The 22,667-nt window shown below is 41.1% G+C and overlaps 1 protein-coding gene across 1 annotated transcript in view; it reads left to right on the top strand.

Annotated features, from left to right (window-relative positions):
• Nucleotides 1-5,198: 5,198 nt before the first annotated feature.
• LOC130182243 (rho GTPase-activating protein 26-like) overlaps nt 5,199-22,667 on the top strand; it is a 90,483-nt gene continuing 73,014 nt past the window's right edge. Inside the window, exon 1 of the mRNA XM_056396994.1 lies at nt 5,199-5,917. Within this exon, the coding sequence (XP_056252969.1) occupies nt 5,764-5,917 (154 nt within the window). The 5' untranslated portion in view covers nt 5,199-5,763. The remainder of the gene's footprint in view (nt 5,918-22,667) is intronic.

Here is a 22,667-nt window from a genome sequence, read left to right as displayed (position 1 = left end):
TATAACCAAAAGGTCGCGTCAGTTTCCTCGTTTTAAAATAGGAACTGGATTGGCAGTAAAGTGTCTCTCTGCCTCTCAGATTCCTGCTTTGTAACCAGAACACCGACAGGAGTGAGCAAACAGCAGTGGTGGCACTCTCTCTGGATGGCTGCCGTCTGTAAACATAGTTACCAGACAGGCTTCAGACTTTAGGAACGTGTCGGAATCTGAAGGGTGCGATGGTGGTTTAAATTTGCAGGACACACCAAATAAGTGAAGGCACTGAGTTGAAATATATATATTTAGATATGTACTGTTGACTTCTTTCTCAGAATGGCTTCTAAGAACACAGCAATCTCGGCATCTATTTTCACACACTTTCACTGTCTGTCTCACACTTGAATGACAATACACAGCCGTAGTGCGCAGGCCGGGTGAATTATTCACAGTGGTCGGCTCGTCTCTGCCTTGTTCTGATGATCCTTCAAGCTCTTCTCTGTATAATTTACCTTCTTTGCAGGATATCTGCATTTTAAAATCACACTGCCTTTGTAAGTTTTAATATTTGGGAGACATAAGACTTTTAATGTAGAGAATGTGCAGCAGTGACAAGGCCTCCAAAAAGCGGTCTGACCTACTTTTCTCTCACCTGGTCAGCACTGGGCTACTTGGGTTGTTTGGAAATAGCTGTTTTACCTCGATATACCAGGAGATGGTAGAATAGGTCAACTATCTGAATAAAAACTGTCGTGACTGCCTTTGTGATATTACGCTGTATCAAATCTCACCACAAACCCACACAAAAAAAGTGTGAAATGCATGTGATACTGTAAGTTGGATAAAGTTCCCATTGCACAATATGTGAAAAAAAGATCTGTTGTTCTTTTGTTAAGGAGCTGTGAGACACCCACTCACTAATCAAACTGAGTTAGAATGTAACACACACACACACAATAATTTGTCTTTCACTTCTTACCAAGATTAATAGATTTTTTTAACCATAGTGACATAGTATTACCTTTAAAAAAAAAAAAAAAAAAAAAAAAAAAAAAAGAAACAAAAAAAAACATACATTGAAAGTGTTAGCAAATAGTTGCCTATTGTATTTACATCCAGCGTGTGTGGAGTAACATTAGGATTCATTTTGGGATAGTGTTAGGGTCCACCTGATGAATTAATTTCACTCGCCTTTAGGTCACAAGTCCTGGGGGAAATATCCGTCTCTTTAACCTCTAAATGCTCCACTGATCCGAGCTAACTGCAGAGTCTGGTGATAAAACTCTCTCTGGGTTCATCACTATGAATGTGACCCCTTTCACATACACATAGTCCTTTGGTCCATTGTTATTATTGAATTTTTGATTGTAGCAGCTTTAATAATCGTGGCCTATTAAAAAAAAATACAGCCTGGCAACTAATAATCATTTCTGTTTGGGGAGTGTTTGTGTTATCATTGAAGCCCCACATATAAGGCTTTCCCAGTGCATTCAGTCATCTTAATTGGGCTCAACCAAGTTAAACTGAGGAGAGGGGTTGCTTAGTGTGTTGTGATTGATTTATTTGATTGTTTTCTGGTATTGTAAGTTGTTTTGTCTTTGAGGTTTGTTGTATATTAATGATAGTTAACTACACTGTATATTCAAATATTGTAGAGTTGTAAATACTCTGTGGACTACGTATGTGCACCACCTCTGCTGTAAATACGATGGGTGGACGGTAGGCGTACATATTTTCCACCAACTTTGCTGCTTCCTGCTTTGTAAGTATTTTGGTGATTGCCAACATACAATGACTGTATATTGTGCTCAGAAATTTGCATCAGCTACACAGTATCAGTGTCCTGTTTATATCACTGGTGCTGATGCGTCAGCCGACTCTGCTTAGATGCTTTGGGCAGAAAGAGCCTCTGACTCCCCATGGTGGAAAAAAAAAGAAAGCAGGCCTATGGCTACACTGTCCTCCTGTGGGAAGAGAAGGATAGAGAAAGTAATGAAATATTGGATGGATGTGACAGAGCACTTGAGAAACAACAAGGCACGACAAGATGAGACGACAAGTGGAAAGGGGATTGGTGTGACTGGTTCGTTGTAGCAGTAAAATCTCTTGATCAGACCACCAGCAGTTGCTTTAAAGCTACTGATTTATATTTTAGATTCTTGTCAAGTTACCAAGCTTTTCTAAATGCCACTCTGAATTCCAAGTAAATGTGCATAAAACACAGGAACATGCAGGCATATGTTTTTCGTTTTGATGTAATGATGGATACACAAATACTGTAGCTTTGATGGTGGAATGAAACAGGCATAGAAGAAAGCTTGCTTCGGTAAATGTAAGCTTGTTTGTCTAACTATAGGATGACTTAAAGTGAAACTTGAGGGGGATATTGGAGTTGTGAAGAAATGAAGAGCTCTTAGTCAAGCAGTAATCTGTTTCATGTAAACAGGAGATGGAAGTATGCATGCACATATTTTTAGCTGTCCAGTTGATAATTACATTACTGTTTTCTCTGGGAGAGGTTAATGCAATGGATGAAATTAGAGAGCAGCAAGAAAATGTAATTAACAACGTCTTGATGGCACATAAAGCATCCTAGTGCTGGTACTGATTAAAAACACCATCTTTAAATACATACAGTGATACTGTATGAAAGCACATTGAGTTTACGCCTGCCGTATGAAATGTGTTATATAAATAAAACTGACTTGACGTGACTAATGTGAATGGAATTTTATTTTTCTTTAACCCCTTTGAGGCCATTCCAGAAAAGCAATTTTATTTTTGAAATTTTCTGCCGACTAGTCGGCTCACTGCGCCGAAATACTAGCTTCACTATGGACTTGGAGGAGGCAATCTTTTCAGCATACTGTAAATCAGCTACAGGACATGAGCTCATACAGGGAGTGGTTGTGTGTGATGGCTAAACATGAGTTTGACGTGTATTTTGAAGTAAAACAGATTTGCCCTGCACTCACAACATGTTATTCTGTTTCAGGTAGATGGTTACTCGATGAAACTTTGGGCTTAACCATTTAATTTAGGCTGCTAGTCTTTGAAATGAAATATTGTAATATTTTAGTGTTATCAATGACTTTGTAAGACCAACAATCACATTTCAACACTGGGTTTTGTCATTTAAAATGGGAGCCAATGTTAAAACTCACTGCGCCTAATCATGCAGCAGACTGTGTCGCCCATATGAATTGATTAACTCTGGTTGCTCAACTAGCCTCCCACAATCTTTGACTTCACACACCAACAACATGCTATGACTTCCTGTACATCTTTGTACACCACGCTGTGGCAGATGGAGAAACGAGTGAGCGGCCAGACGCTGTGCTCCGCTTTGGCAGAGGAAGTAGCATGTCTATATCCGAGCTGTTTTCACACAATAACCACAAACACAAACTGTGCATGAGTTGGTGATATTTGTGCAGTGTTAAGAGAAAACGGAAGTGTCACCATCTTAACAGCAGTGACCCCGGAATCACTAAAAACCAATAGAATATACAGTCACTACTACTTAGGCCAACTGAATCTGTTCCTTTTGTGGTAAATGACTCTCTTGTCATTTTGGATAATTTCACATTTGATGGAAAATAAGCTGAGTCTCTCCTATCTGATCAAAATAAAAATCTGTGCAGTATCTTGCCAACAGAGGGCGCCAGAGAGTGGAGGAGCCTTTAATCCACAGCAGATAAAGCTCTGCAGAAATTCCCCGCTTTGGCTGAAATGACATCAGCGTCTCCTCCCACCAACCAGGCTGCAGGCGCGCTGCATACGAAGATTGTCAATGCTAGGGAAGATGCAACACTCTGCACACACTTGTAGTGTTATACCCATATACATTACAGTTGTGGGCCCTATAGTTACTTACACCTCTTTCATTCTCTTTCATTCACACAAACAGCTGCATACAAATTTGTGACCTAAATACACACACACACATATGCATATGCATATATATATATATATATATATATATATGTTACACACTCTGCTAACATAGCTGCAGTAGGTGTTGTGCTGGTTCTAGCCCAATTTCCACTTTACCTTGTTACATTAATTTGCTGTTTCCTTTTTGAGGGGGCTACATCCTCAGCCCATAAAATGACTTAGTGGACTTAAATATCAGGCAGAATGTAGACTTAAATGAAAATAGTCCAGCCTTTAGGTAACCCAGAAATCCAAAGCAAACTATAAGGTCAAATGTCCAGGATTATCCACAGTATGTTGCTCTCGATTATTCTACATAGTGACAAGCAAATGAAGCATCTGTGACTGACAACATATGCAGACAGTTCAGATATGGCTAACTTATTAACACGGTGTAGTGGCTCTTTATTGGTCAAGGTCACGTGCATATAGCAGTGGCAGGCGATCGTCTGAATGCAAACACTTGGCCATATTGTTGGTGATATCTCATGAATTTATACATTGATTAGGGTTGCCTGAAGGCCCCAGGCGTGTTCACAATAGAATCTTGGAGATACTGAGAGCTGCAAAGGACAGATTGTCCTATATATCTGATGGCAGCGTACCATATAAAGGCCTCCATTGTTACATGTCCTACCCGTTTTTTTTTCCTTGTCACACTTGCGATGTGGCTATAGGGATGCCAATGTCATTCCGTTGGTCAGTTTATCCATGATTGTGGTCCAAAAAGAAAAAATGATATCAAATATGAGATTGATTGGTAACAAATGTTGCACAGACATTTATGCTCCTGGCAGGATGAATCCTACTGACTTTGGTGATCCCCTGTCTTTCCCTGCAGTGCCACTGTGAGACTGGCATTTTTTGTTTTGAGTGAGATATCTTGACATCTATTGGATGACTTGTTGTCAATCTGCAACAGACACTCAAGGACCCTAATGACTTTGTTGATTCCTCGTCTTTTTTTCTAGTGCCGTCATCATTTCTATCTAGAAAATTCTCAAAAACAATTATCAAAAAATGGGGCAAATGATGAGACAGGCCTTGTTGGGCCTCTTCGGTCCTGAAATGCAAACCTAAAAAGATGCAGGAATCCAGCCCAAACTCTTTGCTGCAACGGAGTGAACCCTCTTCGCTTTTTTCTTATCTTTGCTCTAGAGTAGCTCACCGCAAACCCGCCCCCGGACGGTCAGCTCTCCAGTCCGCTCACTTCATTGGTCGACAGAGACGTCCATCGGGGGATTATCCGTGTCGGGGTAGGTTGATTACGGTCTGCAGCGCTGAGATGAGCGGGGCCGTGGAGAAAGCAGTGCATTTAAAACCGCCCAGGGAAGACACCGCATTTACGAGCCTATAGTTTTGTTTTTTTTTGCGGACTCCCTCCCTCCCTCCTCGCCCCTGGTTGACTCTGTCCGGTCCAGAATGACTTGGTCGAGAGGAATGCAGCACCGGTTTACCTGAGCAAGTGGACACTTTTTCTCTTAACCCCACCAAACATGCTCTGAGTTTTTTAAAAATTTAATTTAATTGGATGCCGTGTCGGACTGCTACTGCTGCTGCCTTTCTGGAAGAAACAGGAGGACTCTTGCTTGTGGCAACTTGAGTGTTTACCTTTAAAAGAAATTGAAGAGCAAGGTTATGTAGATCGGCATTTCTCTTGCATACATCTCCGCTCTATTGTTTACATGTTGTAATTGGATTTTCCATCATTTCCAGCAGCAGCAGCAGCAGCAGTAGTAGCTCAGGTTTTCTCCCTCCTCCTCCTCCTCTTTTTCCTCCTCCTCCTCCTGTTCGGAAGCTTTTTGCCGGGTCGTGCAGGTTGTGTCGAAGCCGGCGGTGGTGGAGAAGAAGATGGGACTACCTGCCCTGGAGTTCAGTGACTGCTACCTGGACAGCCCGCAGTTCAGGGAGAGACTCAAGTCCCACGAGCTGGAGCTGGACAAGACCAACAAGTTCATCAAAGAGCTGATTAAAGACGGCAAAGCTCTCATCCAGGCTTTGAAATGTAAGTGGAAGTGTGCGTGTGCGCGCGCGCGTGTGTGTAAGAGAGAGAACGAAAGAGAAGGAGTGAGGTCTCTAGGTGCACTTACCTCATTGACATTCATCTATACTGTCCATACTGACACACAAAATCTGTTTTGGTGCATGTGCTTTTGACAGAAGGAGTCACAGGAGTCTCTGACCATGCTGAGATGCAGGTTGTGTGTGTGTGTGTGTGTGTGTGTGTGTGTGTGTGTGTGTTGTGTTCATTTCTGATAAGGCCAACAGAAGTTAAGAAGCAAAGGCGGGTGATTAGAGTGAGCAGTGTATAGTGTTGCCTGAAGCTGTCAGCACATTTGTTCCCATCAGCTTACAGTGTGTGTGTGTGTGTGTGTGTGTGTGTGTGTGTGTGTGGTTTGCTGACTTTTGATGAGCTCAAGTTGTTTAATGCTGATAAAGCGTCTGACTACCAGAAGGTCTATGCTGAAAAATAACTGTTGTAAATGACTTGGGGAGGTGACTTGAATGTGTGAAACTTTTCACTTGAATCTCAGAATCAGAATAAACTTTATTGGCTGTATGTATTTTACTTGATTGTTTCCTAGTAGCTCTTAACTTACCTCCACACAGTTCCAAGAATAACATTCAGAGAGAAGCAAACAAGCCTATAACTTGTGCACAACCAAACATAAGTGTAATATACATTCCACACCAGGGTTTGCAGCTTGCTTTCTTTAGGTTCATCATTTACGGACTATTCTCATGGAAATTTTGCGAAAACAAAAGGCCAATATTAAAATGGTGATCTTGTCAACTGATATCCTACGAAGCTCTGAGTATACGATGACACTTCCTCCAGTGTGCAGGGCTCCAGGTATCAGGAACTATATTGCGATTTAAATGTTCATTCCTGATCTTGGAAACAGCAGTTTACAAAATAGTCTCACCGCAAGGTCCATTTAATAGCTGTGCGGTTCTTGGAGATTGTATCACGCAATCTTTCCCAGCAAAAAAAAAAGTTTAGATTTATTATTACTTTTTTTTTTCTCAGCAAATATCTCTTAGAAGTTGTTATTTCCATGAGACATGCTCAGAAGAAGATGGGATTTGGACCTCCATCTGCTGAGGACGGTTATATGATATGATAAGATTAAAAACAGCTACTGAGTCGACCTTGTGGTGAGATTGTTTGTCAGAAGAAATTACCTAATATTAGATATTATCATCAGCTCGATATTTGATATCAGCTGAATGTGGATATGTTTTTGTTATTATCAGTACCCGGGTAGGAATTATCAGTAGTGGATTTTATGCTGATATGGTCTAAATGCTAGTTCTAATAATTTTATCGTGTTAAGTGTAAAATCTCTTTATGGAATTTGTCTTGACAGATATTGAATTTGTGATAACAGCATTGAAATAAACTAAATCTAAATCTTTTCACTTTTGTGGAAACAAAACTGGCAGCTGTGTTAAATGTGTGTGTACTTTGCGTGTTGCAACGCTGTATATACACCACCCTGATACTGTAGATAGTATTGTGTTTTGGAAGCTAGTGTATTACATGCATATAGGACAAATCCTGCAAAGTCCACGGCAGACCAGCCTGCCAGTTAACCTGAACTTTCCAACCTCCCTTGCGTTATCGTCTGCACCTTTTAAAAACAAACGAGCTCAGTCCTCTGTCACCACAAAGCTCTGTCAGCTGATGTCTAGCTATAAAGACAAGTCTGCTTTTGTCTGTTGGTGAGATCTAGAAATCAAACGGCATGAGCATTTCAGCGAGGTCGGTAGGACAGAGAGAGCGAGAGAGAGAGAGAGTCATTTGCTTGTTTTGTGCCATTGTAGCAGGGCGCGGCCTGACAAAGAGCAAATCAGCAAATTTTCCCGGTTAATCTTTTTATGCCTGTACTACACTGTGTCGTTGGCTTTTGCTGGCACACGCGGTGAATCAGTTGCAACAGGTTTTGAAAGGATGTGAGACTGTCCTGGGAAACCTCTGTAGCTCTGTAAGCTGCTAATTGCTGCTGGATAAGGTTCCCCAAAGTCTCCTGACAGCTTTCACATGTGTGTTTGTTGTAATGACTACATGCATGGCACCACAGAAGGAGAAAGTGGAAAATTTACATACACCGTGTGCCATGCTACTCAAAACTTACACTGCTATTGTGGACTTACTAAAGCCTTACATATCTCTATCTTCTCCGGATTTTAAGTACGGTTCAAAGACAGTCTTACGGTTCGCTGATGATATAGACTGCTGGGACACTATAAATATAGCTGTTGCTAGAGATTTTTGTTTTACCCTATACCAGGGCATCTGTGCCTTTTAATGTCTCTGGTTGTAACAGGCCATCGCAATGTAGCAAATCAATGAGCAGAACTGCTCTATGTCAATCCGGGATTTACAGTATAATTACATCAGTGCGATAAAGTATGTGGATTTGTCAGGTATTTAACTTATAACCCCAGGTTCCTCTGGTGGTCCGGGGTTCACCAGGGGTCCTTGAGGGGGTTCCTGGTGGTTCCCAGCAAAAAGGAGAATAATTTATTTTCACTATAATTCCATCCATAACTAACACAATGACAGAATGTATGACTATTTTGGTCATGGGTTTCAAACACTTTCTGTAATAAAACATTTAAAATCAAAAAGCTCTATCAGTTAGAGGATCCTGGGATAAAATCTTATCTAATTTGGGTCCATGGTGTAATATGTGTCAGTTTAGGAATCCTTGTTGTGAAAAAGTTTAAGATCCACTGATTTATACTATCATATCATATATTAATATGCAGTTACCCATATTGACAACCCCTAGACTGTACTGTACATTTCTCACTCCTGCAGTGTGAAGCCAGCACCATTGTCGCTGATGTTGGTTCCTATAAATAATTTCTGCGGCAGTCAACATGGAGTAACATGTAGTGAATTGCACTGCCATGTATAGTAATTAGATGACACTAATGCGAGTCTAACAGTAATTTTTTACAAAAAGAATGAATTATCATGAATGAAATCCTATAAATAAATAAAGATACAGATACAACTTTTATTTTGCGTGGATAAAAAATCTTTTGTGTATCTTTTGTGAGCCAACATCAGAGGAGAATATTAACTGTGTTACTTTTGCTTGAGTGGAAAAGCCTTGTCACATCTGAACTGGCAATCTGCAACAATCCTGCTTTATTTGATTTTGATGACATTTGTATTTTTTGCACTAAACAAAAATGATTATCATCATCTCTTCTTCTTAACTTATAAGTATGAGTAAGAAGTTTGTCATTGCTCATGAGTGCAATTTTTCAAACAGAAGATTTCACACATTCACCAGCCACTTACAGGCGCTCCATTCTGTTTGTGGGTGTCAGACTAGTTTATGTAGCAATTAAACATGTAGACACAGTCAGACACGCACACCCCAACTATTTCAGTATAGACTTTGAAAACCACAAAGTCACCATTGAATATGTAGCTGTGAGAGAGACACAAACTTAGGTGGCAAACGCATATGCATGCACAGATACACATATACGCATAGATGTGTGTGTGTGTGTGTGTGTGTGTGTATGTATGTGTGTGTTAGCCAGATGTCATTTCAGGGCAGATCTAGCTTGTTATTAAGGAGCCTGTAGAAATGTTCGGTTCTCTGCTCCACCTCTAACATGACACGGCGCAATCAGCCAAACAAACCCTAATTACAAGCCGTGCATTTACTGCTGCTGTGAGGGAAACAAGACACCGTGTTTAGACAGTTTATATGACACTGACAAATGACGGTGCCATGTTGTCAGTGGAAAGTGTGGAGTTATTTATTTATTTATTTATTTTAAAAGTTCAAGTCACTTAGCCCAGCGTGACTCCTAACGATGTGTCATCATTCTCGCTATGTAATGTTACAGAGATGTTACAAAGCAATGTGTAAAATTGTCATTCAGGTCTGTTTTGATGTGACTCAAACACCCTCATTGGTTTCCAAAAATGTAATTTAGTAACATAATTCGGTGGATAAGAGATAACTATATATATTAGATGTTTTTATGACTTTGACAAAGGATATATTCTGGATATTCACTGAATATTTGTAATTTGTGGGAACTTTTTGGACATGGAAATGTCCAAAAATGTCTAAAAATACCACAGTTAGCTTTCAAAAACTCTAAGTAGTTCATCATAAGTCAAAAAGACAAAAATAATTTGTCAGAAGATCTTTTATTCATTCGAATCAATTGAGTAACCCATGACTGCAGTAATAAAACAATGCTATAACCTGTAACTATATATACATTATACTGTATCTGATAACGACTGTATAGTTTGAAGTCCCAGGGCTCAGCTGTCATGGAGTAGTTTTTCACAATGAGGTCATCGTCCGCTGCGCTGAAGGTGCTGCTTCCTGGAGTTAGGAATGTTTTAGTCTGACAGTCATCTACTTTACCATTAAGACATCTAATAATTGCATTGTCGTGCACAATTGCACACATATGTGTTACAGTGAAAGCACGACATATCATTCTTACATACTGATCATTTCCTCTTTCTATTAAATTGTAGTTTTAGGGCTTGAAAACATGAGAAATGAGAGAGCACAGCAGCTGGTTAGTGAAGAGTAGTAGTACATTATATGTAATTTTTACACACTTGTGCATGTACGTTGTGAGTATGGATGTTGTACATTCTTTAACAAGTATTTATTTGGCCTGTGTGTGTGTGTGTGTGTGTTTGTCTGTGTGTATCTTGACCTTGAATGAGATGATGCTACCAGATGGAGCATTAACCTGTCAAGAGGACAGATACAAAGACACATGGAGAAAGAAAGAAAAGAAAAAGGGGAAAATACAGACAAAGAGGCAAATAGCGGATGACCCAAAAAAATAATGTCATATAATTAGTCAAAATCAGTAATCATCATCGATTCATGAGTCATTTTCGAAACACTCGAAGCCAAGGAACTGGGATTTATGTAAGATGGAAACGCTTAAGAGAACTTAAGTTAACTTTTTTTTTTTTTTTTGAGGATTTTGAATTTATTTGACAGCTGACAGTGTAGAGCGTGATAGAAAATAAGGTCAGAGAGAGAGAGAGAGATTGCGTATGACATGCAAGAGGAGTAACAGGAACTGAAGCATGGACGTTGTGGTTACGTGGTAAGCCTTACCCATTAGGCCACCGGATGAGCTGAAGTTGTTTAAAATAGTCTGGGTTTATTGATAGCTAGAGCCTGAAGAGGAAGTCTGTCTCTGGTTTAGTTTGGACAAAAATGGCTGAACAGTAAAATCTTCGCTGACTATTTTAGCTCTATGTAATGGTCGTGATGGACGGACCAGATTTAGCCAATAAAACACTGCCTGTAGACGTTGGCCCTTTTGGAGTAATAGTCGATGCCTGAACTTTTATAAACATAGCCCCGAAACTAAAATTACTCTGCAAGAACTACAGCTACGTTAAAATGACATGGTAAACCTGAAAATGCTGGCGGGCCTAAAAAGTACAGTACATATATCAAAGGCTTTGACCCTCAAAACACACACATTGTTCAGGCATGTGTGCTTCCCTGTGCGCGGCCTGTTGCTGGTTAAAAACACCCCTCCGCCCATTAGCGCTGTCTTGATAATGGCTTCGTTTTTAGGCGTTTACCCTGACTTCAAATTGAACCTTTGACTGCCCCTAGCAACCTCACAAACACGCTGCTGGCAAACTGAGAGGCCTGTGTGTAAATGTCCCAGAGAAGAGGTGGGAATTCCCTGTGACGGACCACGCAGTGTCTCTCTCTCTCCCTCTCTCTCTCTCTCGCTCTCTTCCTTCCTTCCTTTCCTCTTTACCTTCTGTCTTTGTTTTTCTGCAGCCACCCTCTGTGCTGTTGGGGAGTAATAAGGGAGATAATGGCAGTCATTCAGTGGCTCAACTGTCAACTGTGCTGATAGATGAGGGTCACACACACACACAAATGCACACCACACCATAACTAATTCTCAATTATAGCTGATGGAGAGAGTGAACCGTCTTTTTAAAAGGTCCAGAGCAAAAGGAGAGTAGTTGCCGAGGGGCAAAGAGAAAGAGTGTGTGTGTGTGTGAGTGTGTGAAGATGTGGGGGTGGGGGTGGTGTTGTCTTTGACAATTGTGTTTTAAAAGCCGACATGGCCTTATTTTCGACCCGCCTATAGAGGAGCTTGGAGCAGAGCGATCTAGGTTGTGGAGAGAAGAGGAGGGAAGGGGAGGAAGTCGGTGGAAGTGGAAAGAGAAGCAAGGCGGGGTGTCACACTCTCTGAAGGCATTCCTCTACATGCATCACATAGGAAGAAAGATGAGAGAAAGGTGTATGCATGTGTGTTTTAATGCATGCAGCATATTGTCGGCAGCGATGAATACTTTGGGTGTAAACAGGCATCATACATCATGCATGTTTCCCATTATACCAATATATTTCTGCTCATGAGAAGATGGGTGTGTGTGTGTGTGTGTGTGTGTGTGTGTGTGTGTGTGTGTGTGTGTGTGTGTGTGTTTGTGTGTGTGTGTGTGTGTGTGTTGCCACTGCAGTACAGCACAATGGGGGTCCGTGGTCTTCCTCTAGCTGTGACGTAGTGTGGAGGAGAAGGAAAATTAGGGCACGACTCAGCCCGGCTCTGGTGCTATTGTTGCTTCGCCTTCATCAGTGCAGGCTGTCTGTCACACACACACACACACACGCACATGCACTGGCCGACTTAAAAACACAGAAGGAGCACTCACACCCACGGTCAGAATTTTCGTAATATTTGAATATGTTTTTCTCTCTTGTGTAACTCGATGATTTGTTGCAAAATACTGGAATTTTTGTAAGAATAAAAACTAGAAGTTTGAGAAGCTTCAACGCATCTTGACATTTTCACACGATATCCTTGAAAGTGTTAAATTAAATTAGAGAAAAAGAAATACAAATACACACGGGTCATTGAAAGTGTTATAGTTAGTTATTTTAAAAATTCTTAGTTGTATCAGCAATTAACCTCGATCCATGGGTCCTTGAATTTGAGGGCATTGGGCCTGGAAAGCCTTTGAACAGTCCTTGAATTTAATATTGAAGAAGGTATGGAAACCCTGTTTTAAGTGCTGCTACACACTTTTGCTCTTTATACATCAGAACAGTGCTTCAGATTAGAGAAAACAGATTTGTTGCAGAAATGGTATGTATGAAAACTGGCACATTTCATGACAATAACCACAGAGATGCTACTCCGGCCTGCTGCTTCACGTCATTAGTTGAATCTTTGATGTGGATTATTGGACCTGGACTCTGGCTGGATTGAGGCTGGTAAATATTTTAGCTTGGGGACTTCAGTTACTCTTCCCGGCAATAAGGCAGTGAGTCAGTCCCTGGATACACTGTGGTATTACTTACTTGCGTGTTTTCTCTTAAGACAATATGGGACTTATTTTGCTGGTATGCTACCTCCACTATAGGCCCCAAAGATGCACGCACACGTGGATCTTACAAGATGACGTACTTCCTTTTTTCTGTGCTTTTGCAGCCGTTCAAAAGTGTTAATGTTCACACATGCAACACCTTGGCAGCGAGTGCTTGCCTATAGGCTGCTATTCAGGCAGTCTTCAAATAGTGTGAAATTCATATTAAATGTACAAAGGCAAGAAGAGGAATGTAGATATACTGTGACTGAATATAAACAGATTAAGGAAGGTGACAATTTTTTCTTACAGATTTACAGATTTAGATAGAAAAGTGTCACAAGAGGAACTGAAAGAGGAACCGCAGAAGAGACATGTTTGTGTTCTCATGGCATAGTTAAAAAAAAACTAAAGACATAAATTAATTCTGACTCGGTGTCATGTCATTTAGCAACGTATGAAACTGTAAAGAAGGAAGTGGGATCAACACTTATCAATCTCCAACAACCAACTGATGGAAATACTCCGCTGACACTTATAGTAAGTCAATTGCAGAACCGTGAGTGGTGTCTGTGGTTGTACCTTTGCATGTCAATGCAAGCATACGTGCAAATGACTCATGCTGTATACCTGCATGGCCATGAACGTCGAGTTCTTCTTAAGGAGAACACTATAACAAATTGAATATATCTAGTGCTGGTCATTATTGAAACGGGAGAACCTGGGGTTTCTTGTTAAGTGAAGTTTCTACAGAACAGACCGGCTTAAACCAAAATCCATCTACAGTACAACAGAGGTTCAAGTTGCTGTGTCTCTGCCACAATAAAATTGATACTGATTAAGTTTAATTACCCGAAAATTACGTCTACTCCAATTTCACTTAAGTCCATTTTCACTGTATTTCTATTGGAGGTTTCAAGTTTCTACATCAAGTTAAGTTGAGTTGCATACTGGACCACGATTGGCTACCTAATTTATGATGGCACAAAATCATGTCATCTCTTAAACTTGAATACCAGCTTTGCTAAACAAATTGTTTCAATATGTTAATAAGAGTACATATTTATAAATCTAAAGAGCAAGAAAGGAAATGTGTGTAACATAAGGTCTCCTTCATCTTTATCCCGACGGCTTGTCTCACCTGACTGTGTGTGCTTTTTGGCCTTTTTAGGCCTGACGTTCTTAAAAGATATGAAGCTCTCTGACCTTAGGATCGGATAATGTCACCCGTTATCCAATGAAAACCAACTCGATTCAAGAATGTTCTTGAATCGAGCTTCAGTTTATTCTTACGATCACAAAACACCGGGAATGGGGCAGGAAAGAGAGGAAGGAGAGTGAACTCTGAGGAATGCTCTTAAACTCACTGCACACAGCTACCTGATCGCTGCCGTTCGGGGCATGAAAGAGACAGCTGCGCTTTTCACAGCTGTTTTTAAAAAAAAAAAAAAAAAACCCTGCTTTCACTGCAGGTGGTTATGGGAGCAAATTGTTTAATTAGGATGGTTTTAACAGCAGATGGGAGGGTGGTGTATTACTGTACTTGACACAAACTTAGACACAAAGAAGCAGGATTTTACGGCTTGGATTGGCTCAACTTGAGTGATGGCTTTTCCCTTCCACTTACCTCTCTTGCCTCCCGGCTCTCCTTCTGCTCTTGAGTTGGTTTTTAATTTGACTGCCAGTAGGCCCCCAGGAAGGGTCAAAGGTTTCATACATACTATGTGCAGGTGTGTGTGTACACATATGAGTATATCCTTGTCTTTGTGTGTGTGTGTGTGTGTTTGTGTGTTTGTGTGTGTGTCTGTGTGTATGTGTGTTGTCTCTTTATATCCGACCTGACAACAAAGGCACTTCTTTTTCTTATTGATTTAGTGGCAATGAGCCTTATTGTCAGCGTCACGCCTGGCAGCTGGAAGTTGTTACCGTCCATAAAGTGTCACAAGATCTGAATGACTTTGTTTGCTGCGTTTTTATGATGGTTGAGGGGGGGAAATATGTTTCATTGCACTAATGCCCATGATTATCCAAACAGGAAGCTACAGGCTGATGTTAGTCATGGAATACGATGGGAATGAAATGCTGATTTTTGCTATCCTACAAAGAGAAGATTTATATAACCCCCCAGCTCCAGGTTATTATTCACTCCTTATTCACTCGTCAGTCTCAAATTCAAGAAGTGTGTGATAATGAACTAGAAACTCTCAGCCTGCAGTAAAGAAAAGGCGTGGCTCATAGTTGCTACCCTCTAACACAAAACCGTAGGCCACTGTAGAACTCGCTGCCCAGACTTGCAGCAGGTGTCATATGCAGCAGGAAGATTTTTACTCTCCGGTATCTTGAAATGTTACCAAAACACTTAAAGAAGTAGGTGGATTAGCCTGGCAGGTGTGGTTTAAATCAGGCAGAAGTACACATACATTCACACACACATACTCCCCCACACTAACGCACACACACACACACACACACACACGCGCACACATGCTGACACATGCTGTTGATAAAATAGCTGCTTTCCTTTCACATCAAAGCTCTTGAAGTGAGTCAGAGCAAGAGGAGTGGAGCCAGTGTTGCAGTTTCAAAGCTGGCATGGTGTTGGGAGTCTACCCTCCTTTCCGGGAACTGTGAGTCTGGAGGTTGTAAGGTGAAGGCAGGTTGTTGTGTCCAGGAGGGACGATACTGTTTTTGACACAGGAGAGAACAATCCCTCTTTGTTGTGTTCTAAAAGCAACTTGGACTTTATTTCCAGCTGGAGGGTTTCAGGGCTTTGGAAGCTCGCTTCTTTGCGGGCACAAGTGAGAAAACAAGTTGAAGTGTCCTGTGGCCACATTATGCTGAGATCAATAGTTGAATGAGTACATTTAGCAAGTATTGCACTGAAGCACACATTTGAAGTACTTGCACTTTACTTTAGTATTTTGTTCCGTACATGACACTTTATGCCTCTAATTAATATTTGCTTTTTTCATATAAAAGATGATGCATTCAACAGTTTTGTGTAATACTACTTCCACATGAATGCACTGGTAAAAATAATCAAATTGTATATAATAGTACAACACTCACAGGGGTCATTTTTTGGCGTTGAGTACTTTTTACCTAAAGGTACTATAAGTAAGTTTTTGCTAACCAACGTTAGCATTAACAGCTGTTTACTTATCAGTCTAAGAAACAGCATCAAACTTCATTCCTTTACACTTACACTCTTTATATTCACCAGTAACTTTTCTGCAGCTTTGGAAAGTAACCCAATGTTAACTCTTGTTCTGTTTCTTTTTCTTTCACTTTTTCTCTTCTACTAAAGGTAGCGTGCTAACCAGCTAGCCCCAGCCCATCCTATCTCAGAATACTCAGAACAGAGTTCAATGCCAGGCCCTGGAATCAAAGAGAAGGACCTTTCTCTCATACACACGTGTTACACCAGTGTTCAGCACTATTTTGAATTACAAATATTTGCAATTTTGAAATCCAATATTTTCCTCAAACCTGAATACAACTTACTACAGCCATAGAAAATAATGTTTTCTCAACTAAAATAACTGTCGCTCCCTTGGGCTTTCTGTCTTAATTGCTGTTAACACTCCTGTTTAGCTGAATGGGTCCAGCTCAGGCATGTTCCTCTGAAGTTGCAGAAGAATTATGGGAAATGTAGGAACTCACTAAATGATGCAGAAGTATACAGAGAAGCTTGACGGCTACACCTAAAAGATAAGCTGCTAAGTAATTTAAGTAAACAAACTTAAACTTTCCCTTCACCGCACTCAAATGAAAAGGAGAGAATGTTTGGACACAGGTCATGTGCTACATTTGATCTCAATGAGTTGTGAGATTGCGGTCAGTGCTTATAACATGCCAAGCTAAGGGGACACGTTAAAACACAGTTCTTCTTTGTTGGGTTCCTCCTTATCAGTATCTTGGTGTTTTTCATTTTGAACTATTTTCCATGAACAACAAGTCTGAGGTTTTCTTTTCTGTGCCTAGCATGAAAAAGGCAAGTTTTGTGTCCATAGAGGAAGACTGCCTAAAAATCTACCACCCATACAATAAACTGTCTGATTGTGTTTCAGACTCCATATCAAGATGGTAACTCTTTGTGGTGTCCCCATGGCAAGGTGAACCCGTGATCTTCCTTTCCATGACTGTCAAGGACAATCAAGAGTTTGTTTCAGGATGAGAAATGATGCGTGTGAGAATATTTCTCACATTTTATGTGGTTTTAGGAGCTTGATGTACGACTGTACCCATCAGGAAGCTTGATGTTCAGTTTTTTGCCTTGTTTTTAGGCAACAGGTAATTTGAGAGGCCAGTCTTCTGATCAAAATTTAAACCTTATCACTTCAACTTAATGTCCTCAGTGTATTGTACGTCCTTTACTGGCACAGATATCACATCCTTCTACCCTTTTGCAACCCTTTTGTACCAGGATGAAATCATATTGCCTGACTAGTTTCCTTCACCAGCCCTCTTTTTTTTTTTTTTTTTTTTTTTACACATAAATGTTTTTGTTAAGGGAAATGAGGCGTGGTGTTGAAGAAGGTAATCATCAACTTTTAAAATGTTATGTCAACTTCCTGCTGTTGACCTTGAATTGATCTTTATCACAGCTTAATTTGCTATCAGGGTACTTTAAACAAGTCCTTAAGGTTCTCATTGTCAGGCTGGTATTGAAGGAGACAGCTGACCTTCCAAGACAATGATTCTGCTTTACCCTTCTCCTCCTCTTCCTCTTGCTTCCCCCTTACTCTTTCCTTTTAGCTGTGGTTGTGCATATTTTATTATAAACACATTAATCTCATCCTCTTTCACCTTCTTATCCCCATCCCCCTGTCCCTCCTCATTTCCTTTTGTCAATCTGACATGGAAATGCCTTCTTTCCTCCGGTCTTGTTCATCCCGCTTCCCCATCTGAAGTAACTCTGTTTTGTGTTAATAAAATAGAATAAGTGCTTGCAGAGAAACCTGGCTTGGCCAATATTGGAAATGGCGTGGCGGATGAGTGAAGGAGTGCGTATTAAATGAAATGCAGGAGGCTCTAACTCTCTCCATCACTCCCCATTGTTTCATTTTGTACCACAGTAAGCATGAGCGCTGGCCTGGCCAGGCCTTATAATACCTCTTGCCAGTGGTTGTGTTATATTTATAACAACGAGACATGAGCAAACCCCCACTGTGGTGAAGTAATCATACTGGACATCAATCTGAAGCAGTTGGTTAGTGTAATGCAGTCTTTCAGTCGGTAGATAGCTTTCTCCTCCTCAGACACACGCTCGAAAGTAAACGGTAGAAGCTGATGTGTGATCACACCCAGCTAGACATTTTCTATTTATGTTATAGTGATATACTGTATTGGACGCGGCGCTGGAGGTGAACGTGAGACGGTCCCAAAAAAGAAACGGATGCACTGAATTATTGAACACAATTGCAGTGACCCGAGCTGAGGCGAGCTCGCTGTGTAACCATTGTTGTCCTGTCTAGTGGAGAGTCAGCGGCCTTAGAGATGGAGCTGCAAGCACAAAGGAGAGCAAACAAAGAAAAGACCGTTTTCAAGGCTCATCACCCATTTCATGGTGACAGAGACACTATGGTTGTCCTGTCCTATCCTACTTCATGTTCATGACAGGGAACAAAGCTTGGAGGTGGTGCAATTTCATGCAAAGTCAGTGGAAGAAGGCAAAGTTTCATGTGTCAGGTTTCAAGTTTCAAGGCAGTAAAATGGACCCAACTTAACTCATGGTAGTCACAGTGGCAGGTGATGTACAGATGTGCTTACTCCAGTTTAAAAATTGGGCCTGTTTTATTATTTAGCTGCAGGGAAGTTATCTTTTGGTTCTATGGACCAAATAAAACATCATTTTGTTGCTGGATAGACAGTAATGTTTAAAAAATGTTTTGTTTTTGTTTTTAGCCTCTTTTGTATCACCTTTTTCTGTTTTGCAGCCTTCACATTTAGTGTTTCTTGGTTCAGTTGCACCGTCCTCACCAGCCCCATTTCCAGAAGCAGTAGCAGGCGGCTGTTACATAAGACGCACTCTGATAAACTTGATGAACATTACCTGCCCAGCACCAGATGGCAGACAGATAAACTGGAGAACACAGTGGAATATCTAGCAACTAAAGAGAGATTTCTCACCGGACATGACGGACGCCAAACTAGGGTTTAAGTCCAATTGTTGTTTGTCAGGTAGACAGAACCGCAACTGCAAATGAATGCCAGTGTTGCTCCATGTCTGCTTGATGTTGATAGGAACATAATAAGGTGATAAGAGGTTATGGCACCGAATCAGACAACCTTATTAAAGCGGCTTTGAATAACTTTTAACAACAATATCCTGTTTTTACATGAGCTGTTTTTTTTTTTTAAAACACCAGAACTTTTATGGAACAGGACATACTCCTGCTCTTTCCATCTATAGCGCCGGAGCACTTCAGCAGTGTTTGCTGGGGGAAGGAAGCGTGCTACTGTTCAGCTTCCACCACCTAGACTTTCCCAGCTGGTTGAGGGATTTGAACTGGCAGCCCTCCAGTCACAACCTATTATATATGTAACGCAACAGTTTAATACATTAGCTCATTGATATATTGATGCAGTGTGCAGTATGCTTTCACTGTCGGACAGAAACACGTAGTTAAAATTCAATCCGTGTCAGTGTGTTTGAGTGTAAGCGACGCTGCACGTGCAGGGGTGGGCTGAGGGGAAGACTCGTCTCCATCGCTGCCCAGAGCCAACCCAAACAAACCACAGTCCACTGGCATGGAGAGCGAGGGTGTGTGTGTGTGTGTGTGCGCGCCTGTGTGTGTATTTAACAGGGTGCGTGTCTGCGTTCAGCTTCCATCCGTTTTGTCCCGCCTGCTCCAAAAATAACCCCCTGCTAAGAATATTTAATCCCCAGGTTACCGCTCTCTTTTCTCTCTGTCTTGCTCTTTATCACACACCCACACATTTCATGTGCATATTGTACATGCACACACACGTACAGGGGTAGCGGGGAGGGGTGAGGGGTTCTCCTGATGTCAAGCCAGCCAAAACTCAGGCTTAGTGGGGGTAGTCTGGTAGGTGTGTGTTTGCTTTATTATCTGTTTTCATGTGTCTGGTGTCATTGTCGGGGGTAAAGTGGTATTGGCTTGGCCTGGTGTCTGGCTCTGGCTTTGGCTCGTGGACTGGAGATTACAGAAGGACGGAGGAATCTCAGTGTATTCATTTAGAGTTTTTTTTTTTTTTGTCCTCCACAGGATTTGAAAAGGAGATTTTTTTTTAAATTTGTAGTAACATTTTGAATCTTCCTACTCTGCTTTTTGGTCCTGAACACATCATGCAGGGTCAGACTGTTGCTGATGGGACTTGGGGTCAGGAGGGCAAGCCTGGATTAATGCTAGAACACCGGGGGGGGGGGGGGGGCGGTTAGGGGTGGTGTAGGTGGGAGAGGATTGAGTTTGGGGGGGGGGGGCAGGGATTTACTGTATGTCTATCTCTGCTGGAAATTTTCGCAAACAGACAGTTTGTGGTGAAGCTTGTGGTTGATACTGGTGGCAGAGGGTGGGGCCCTCCTCTGGGCCAACTGTGTTTTTGAAGTAGTTTTGTAGTTTAACCACTTCACTCATTTCAGGGTGTAATTTTGTTTAATAAAGAAAACACATACTGTCAAATAAAGGGCCGTGTACTGCAGTGTGCCTCCCACTGTCCCTCTCATATTAAACTTTGTTTGAACACTTGCAAAGACTTGCACACATTTTTCCATCTCTGTGAGATTTATGGAAGACATGTTCACGAGCCAGCAGGAGATCAGGGATTCTGCAAACTGTTAGTTGAGGTGGTGATGTGGTGAGGTCTGATAATGCTTAGCACAAGCTCCACTCAAGGCCAGGCCCTCAGCTGGGCGATGTGGACTGGTTGGTGTGGTGCCGTTTCTGCAGTGTTCAAGGTCATCTCTGACTTGTTAGTTGAAGCTGTGATCACAAAGCATCCATTTACTCCAGGCAGTTCTGTTAGACTCTGTACTGTTAACCTGAATCAGGAAGGCAGCCACAGCAGGATGTCTTGAACAGACAAACAAACGTAGGAGTGTATTTTGTAGTAAATAATTAAATTATTTTTAATCAGCAACTTTCTGTGAGTTTACATTTGTGCATTAGTTTTACAGCACCAGTTTCATGTTGGTGTTAGTGACAGATGAAGCAACGAGTTATATGGATTTTCACTCACTTTCATTATGTAAAACAAAGTGACTGAATATCTATTTTCCCTTTCCACAAGCTGTTAAGACTACAGAGAACTTACATTACTTTCCATCTTAAACTACTTTCCAGCTAATCTTTATTGTCTTTTAATCTTCAGCTATAAACTCTCCTGACTAGCAAGTTAAAATTGAGGTCAAAGCAGCCTCACTAGTCTAGATAGATAGCTGAGTTTAGTCTGTCTGCTGAGCTGGCTCAGTCTGTCCCCAGCTTTGTGTTTGCCTGAGCGATAATAGCTCATTGCGCTGAATAAGCAGCATCTCCCTTATCCCCAATAAGCATAAATGATGCAGCAATTGTGCTTTTTTTTTCTGCCTGATCACTAACAGACATTGAATACTGGCAAATATGCACATTTGTCTTGCTTTAATTTATTATTGTTGTCATATTTGTTGATGTGTTCTGTGTTTTCTTCTTAGAGACAATAAGACATCAAAGTGAACATTCTCTATATTCTTCTGGGACGCAGGGCAGCAGAGGCACGGGGACTCAGGGACCCGGGGACTTTTGGTAGCGTTTGAAACTGAACACTGAAAACGTTCTCCTCTTACCCCGGTGGTAGAAGCGGCTGCGTGCACGCTGCTTCCCTGAATGAATTGATCGGGCTGTGTTCAAGAACAGCACTGGCTTTAAAAAGTAAACTTTCAGTGCTTTCCGGATCATTAAGTGAATTTTAGTGACAGTATTTCCATTTGGGGATGAAAAGTAGTCTTCCAGAATATGAAAATATGCAGTACAAGCAGTATTTTGCAGCTGCATTTGACGATGAATGGTTCATTTTCTTTTCAGACTGACAAATTTTCCATTTTCTTTCTTTTTTTGTTTCAAGTCAATCATTTTTCAAAAGTTAGAATGTTTAAGTTCGTTTAAATGTTTTATGCTGGAATTTTCCTTCAATTTTCTCACTGTCAGAGATGTTGTAGTCTCACAGTCTCTTCTGCTGAAAACTGAATTTACTAGTCTGTTTCTCAATGTGATGACAGAGGACTCTCCTCATCCAGAAAGACACTAAAATCTAATTCTGTGTGCACAAAGAAACTTTCAGCTCTAAAGTTAGACCCTTACATAACCCGAACATAGAAGCTTTCCAATTTGTTTTGTTGCATGTGGCTTCTTTTCTGAAGAGGAAAATGAGGGCACATGCCAGGCAAGGCTGTGAC

This window comes from Seriola aureovittata, chromosome 15, assembly GCF_021018895.1.
Source record: "Seriola aureovittata isolate HTS-2021-v1 ecotype China chromosome 15, ASM2101889v1, whole genome shotgun sequence".
NCBI lineage: Eukaryota > Metazoa > Chordata > Actinopteri > Carangiformes > Carangidae > Seriola > Seriola aureovittata.
The sequence above is the reverse complement of the archived record's forward strand: the minus strand, read 5'-3'. Positions and strand labels throughout refer to the sequence as shown.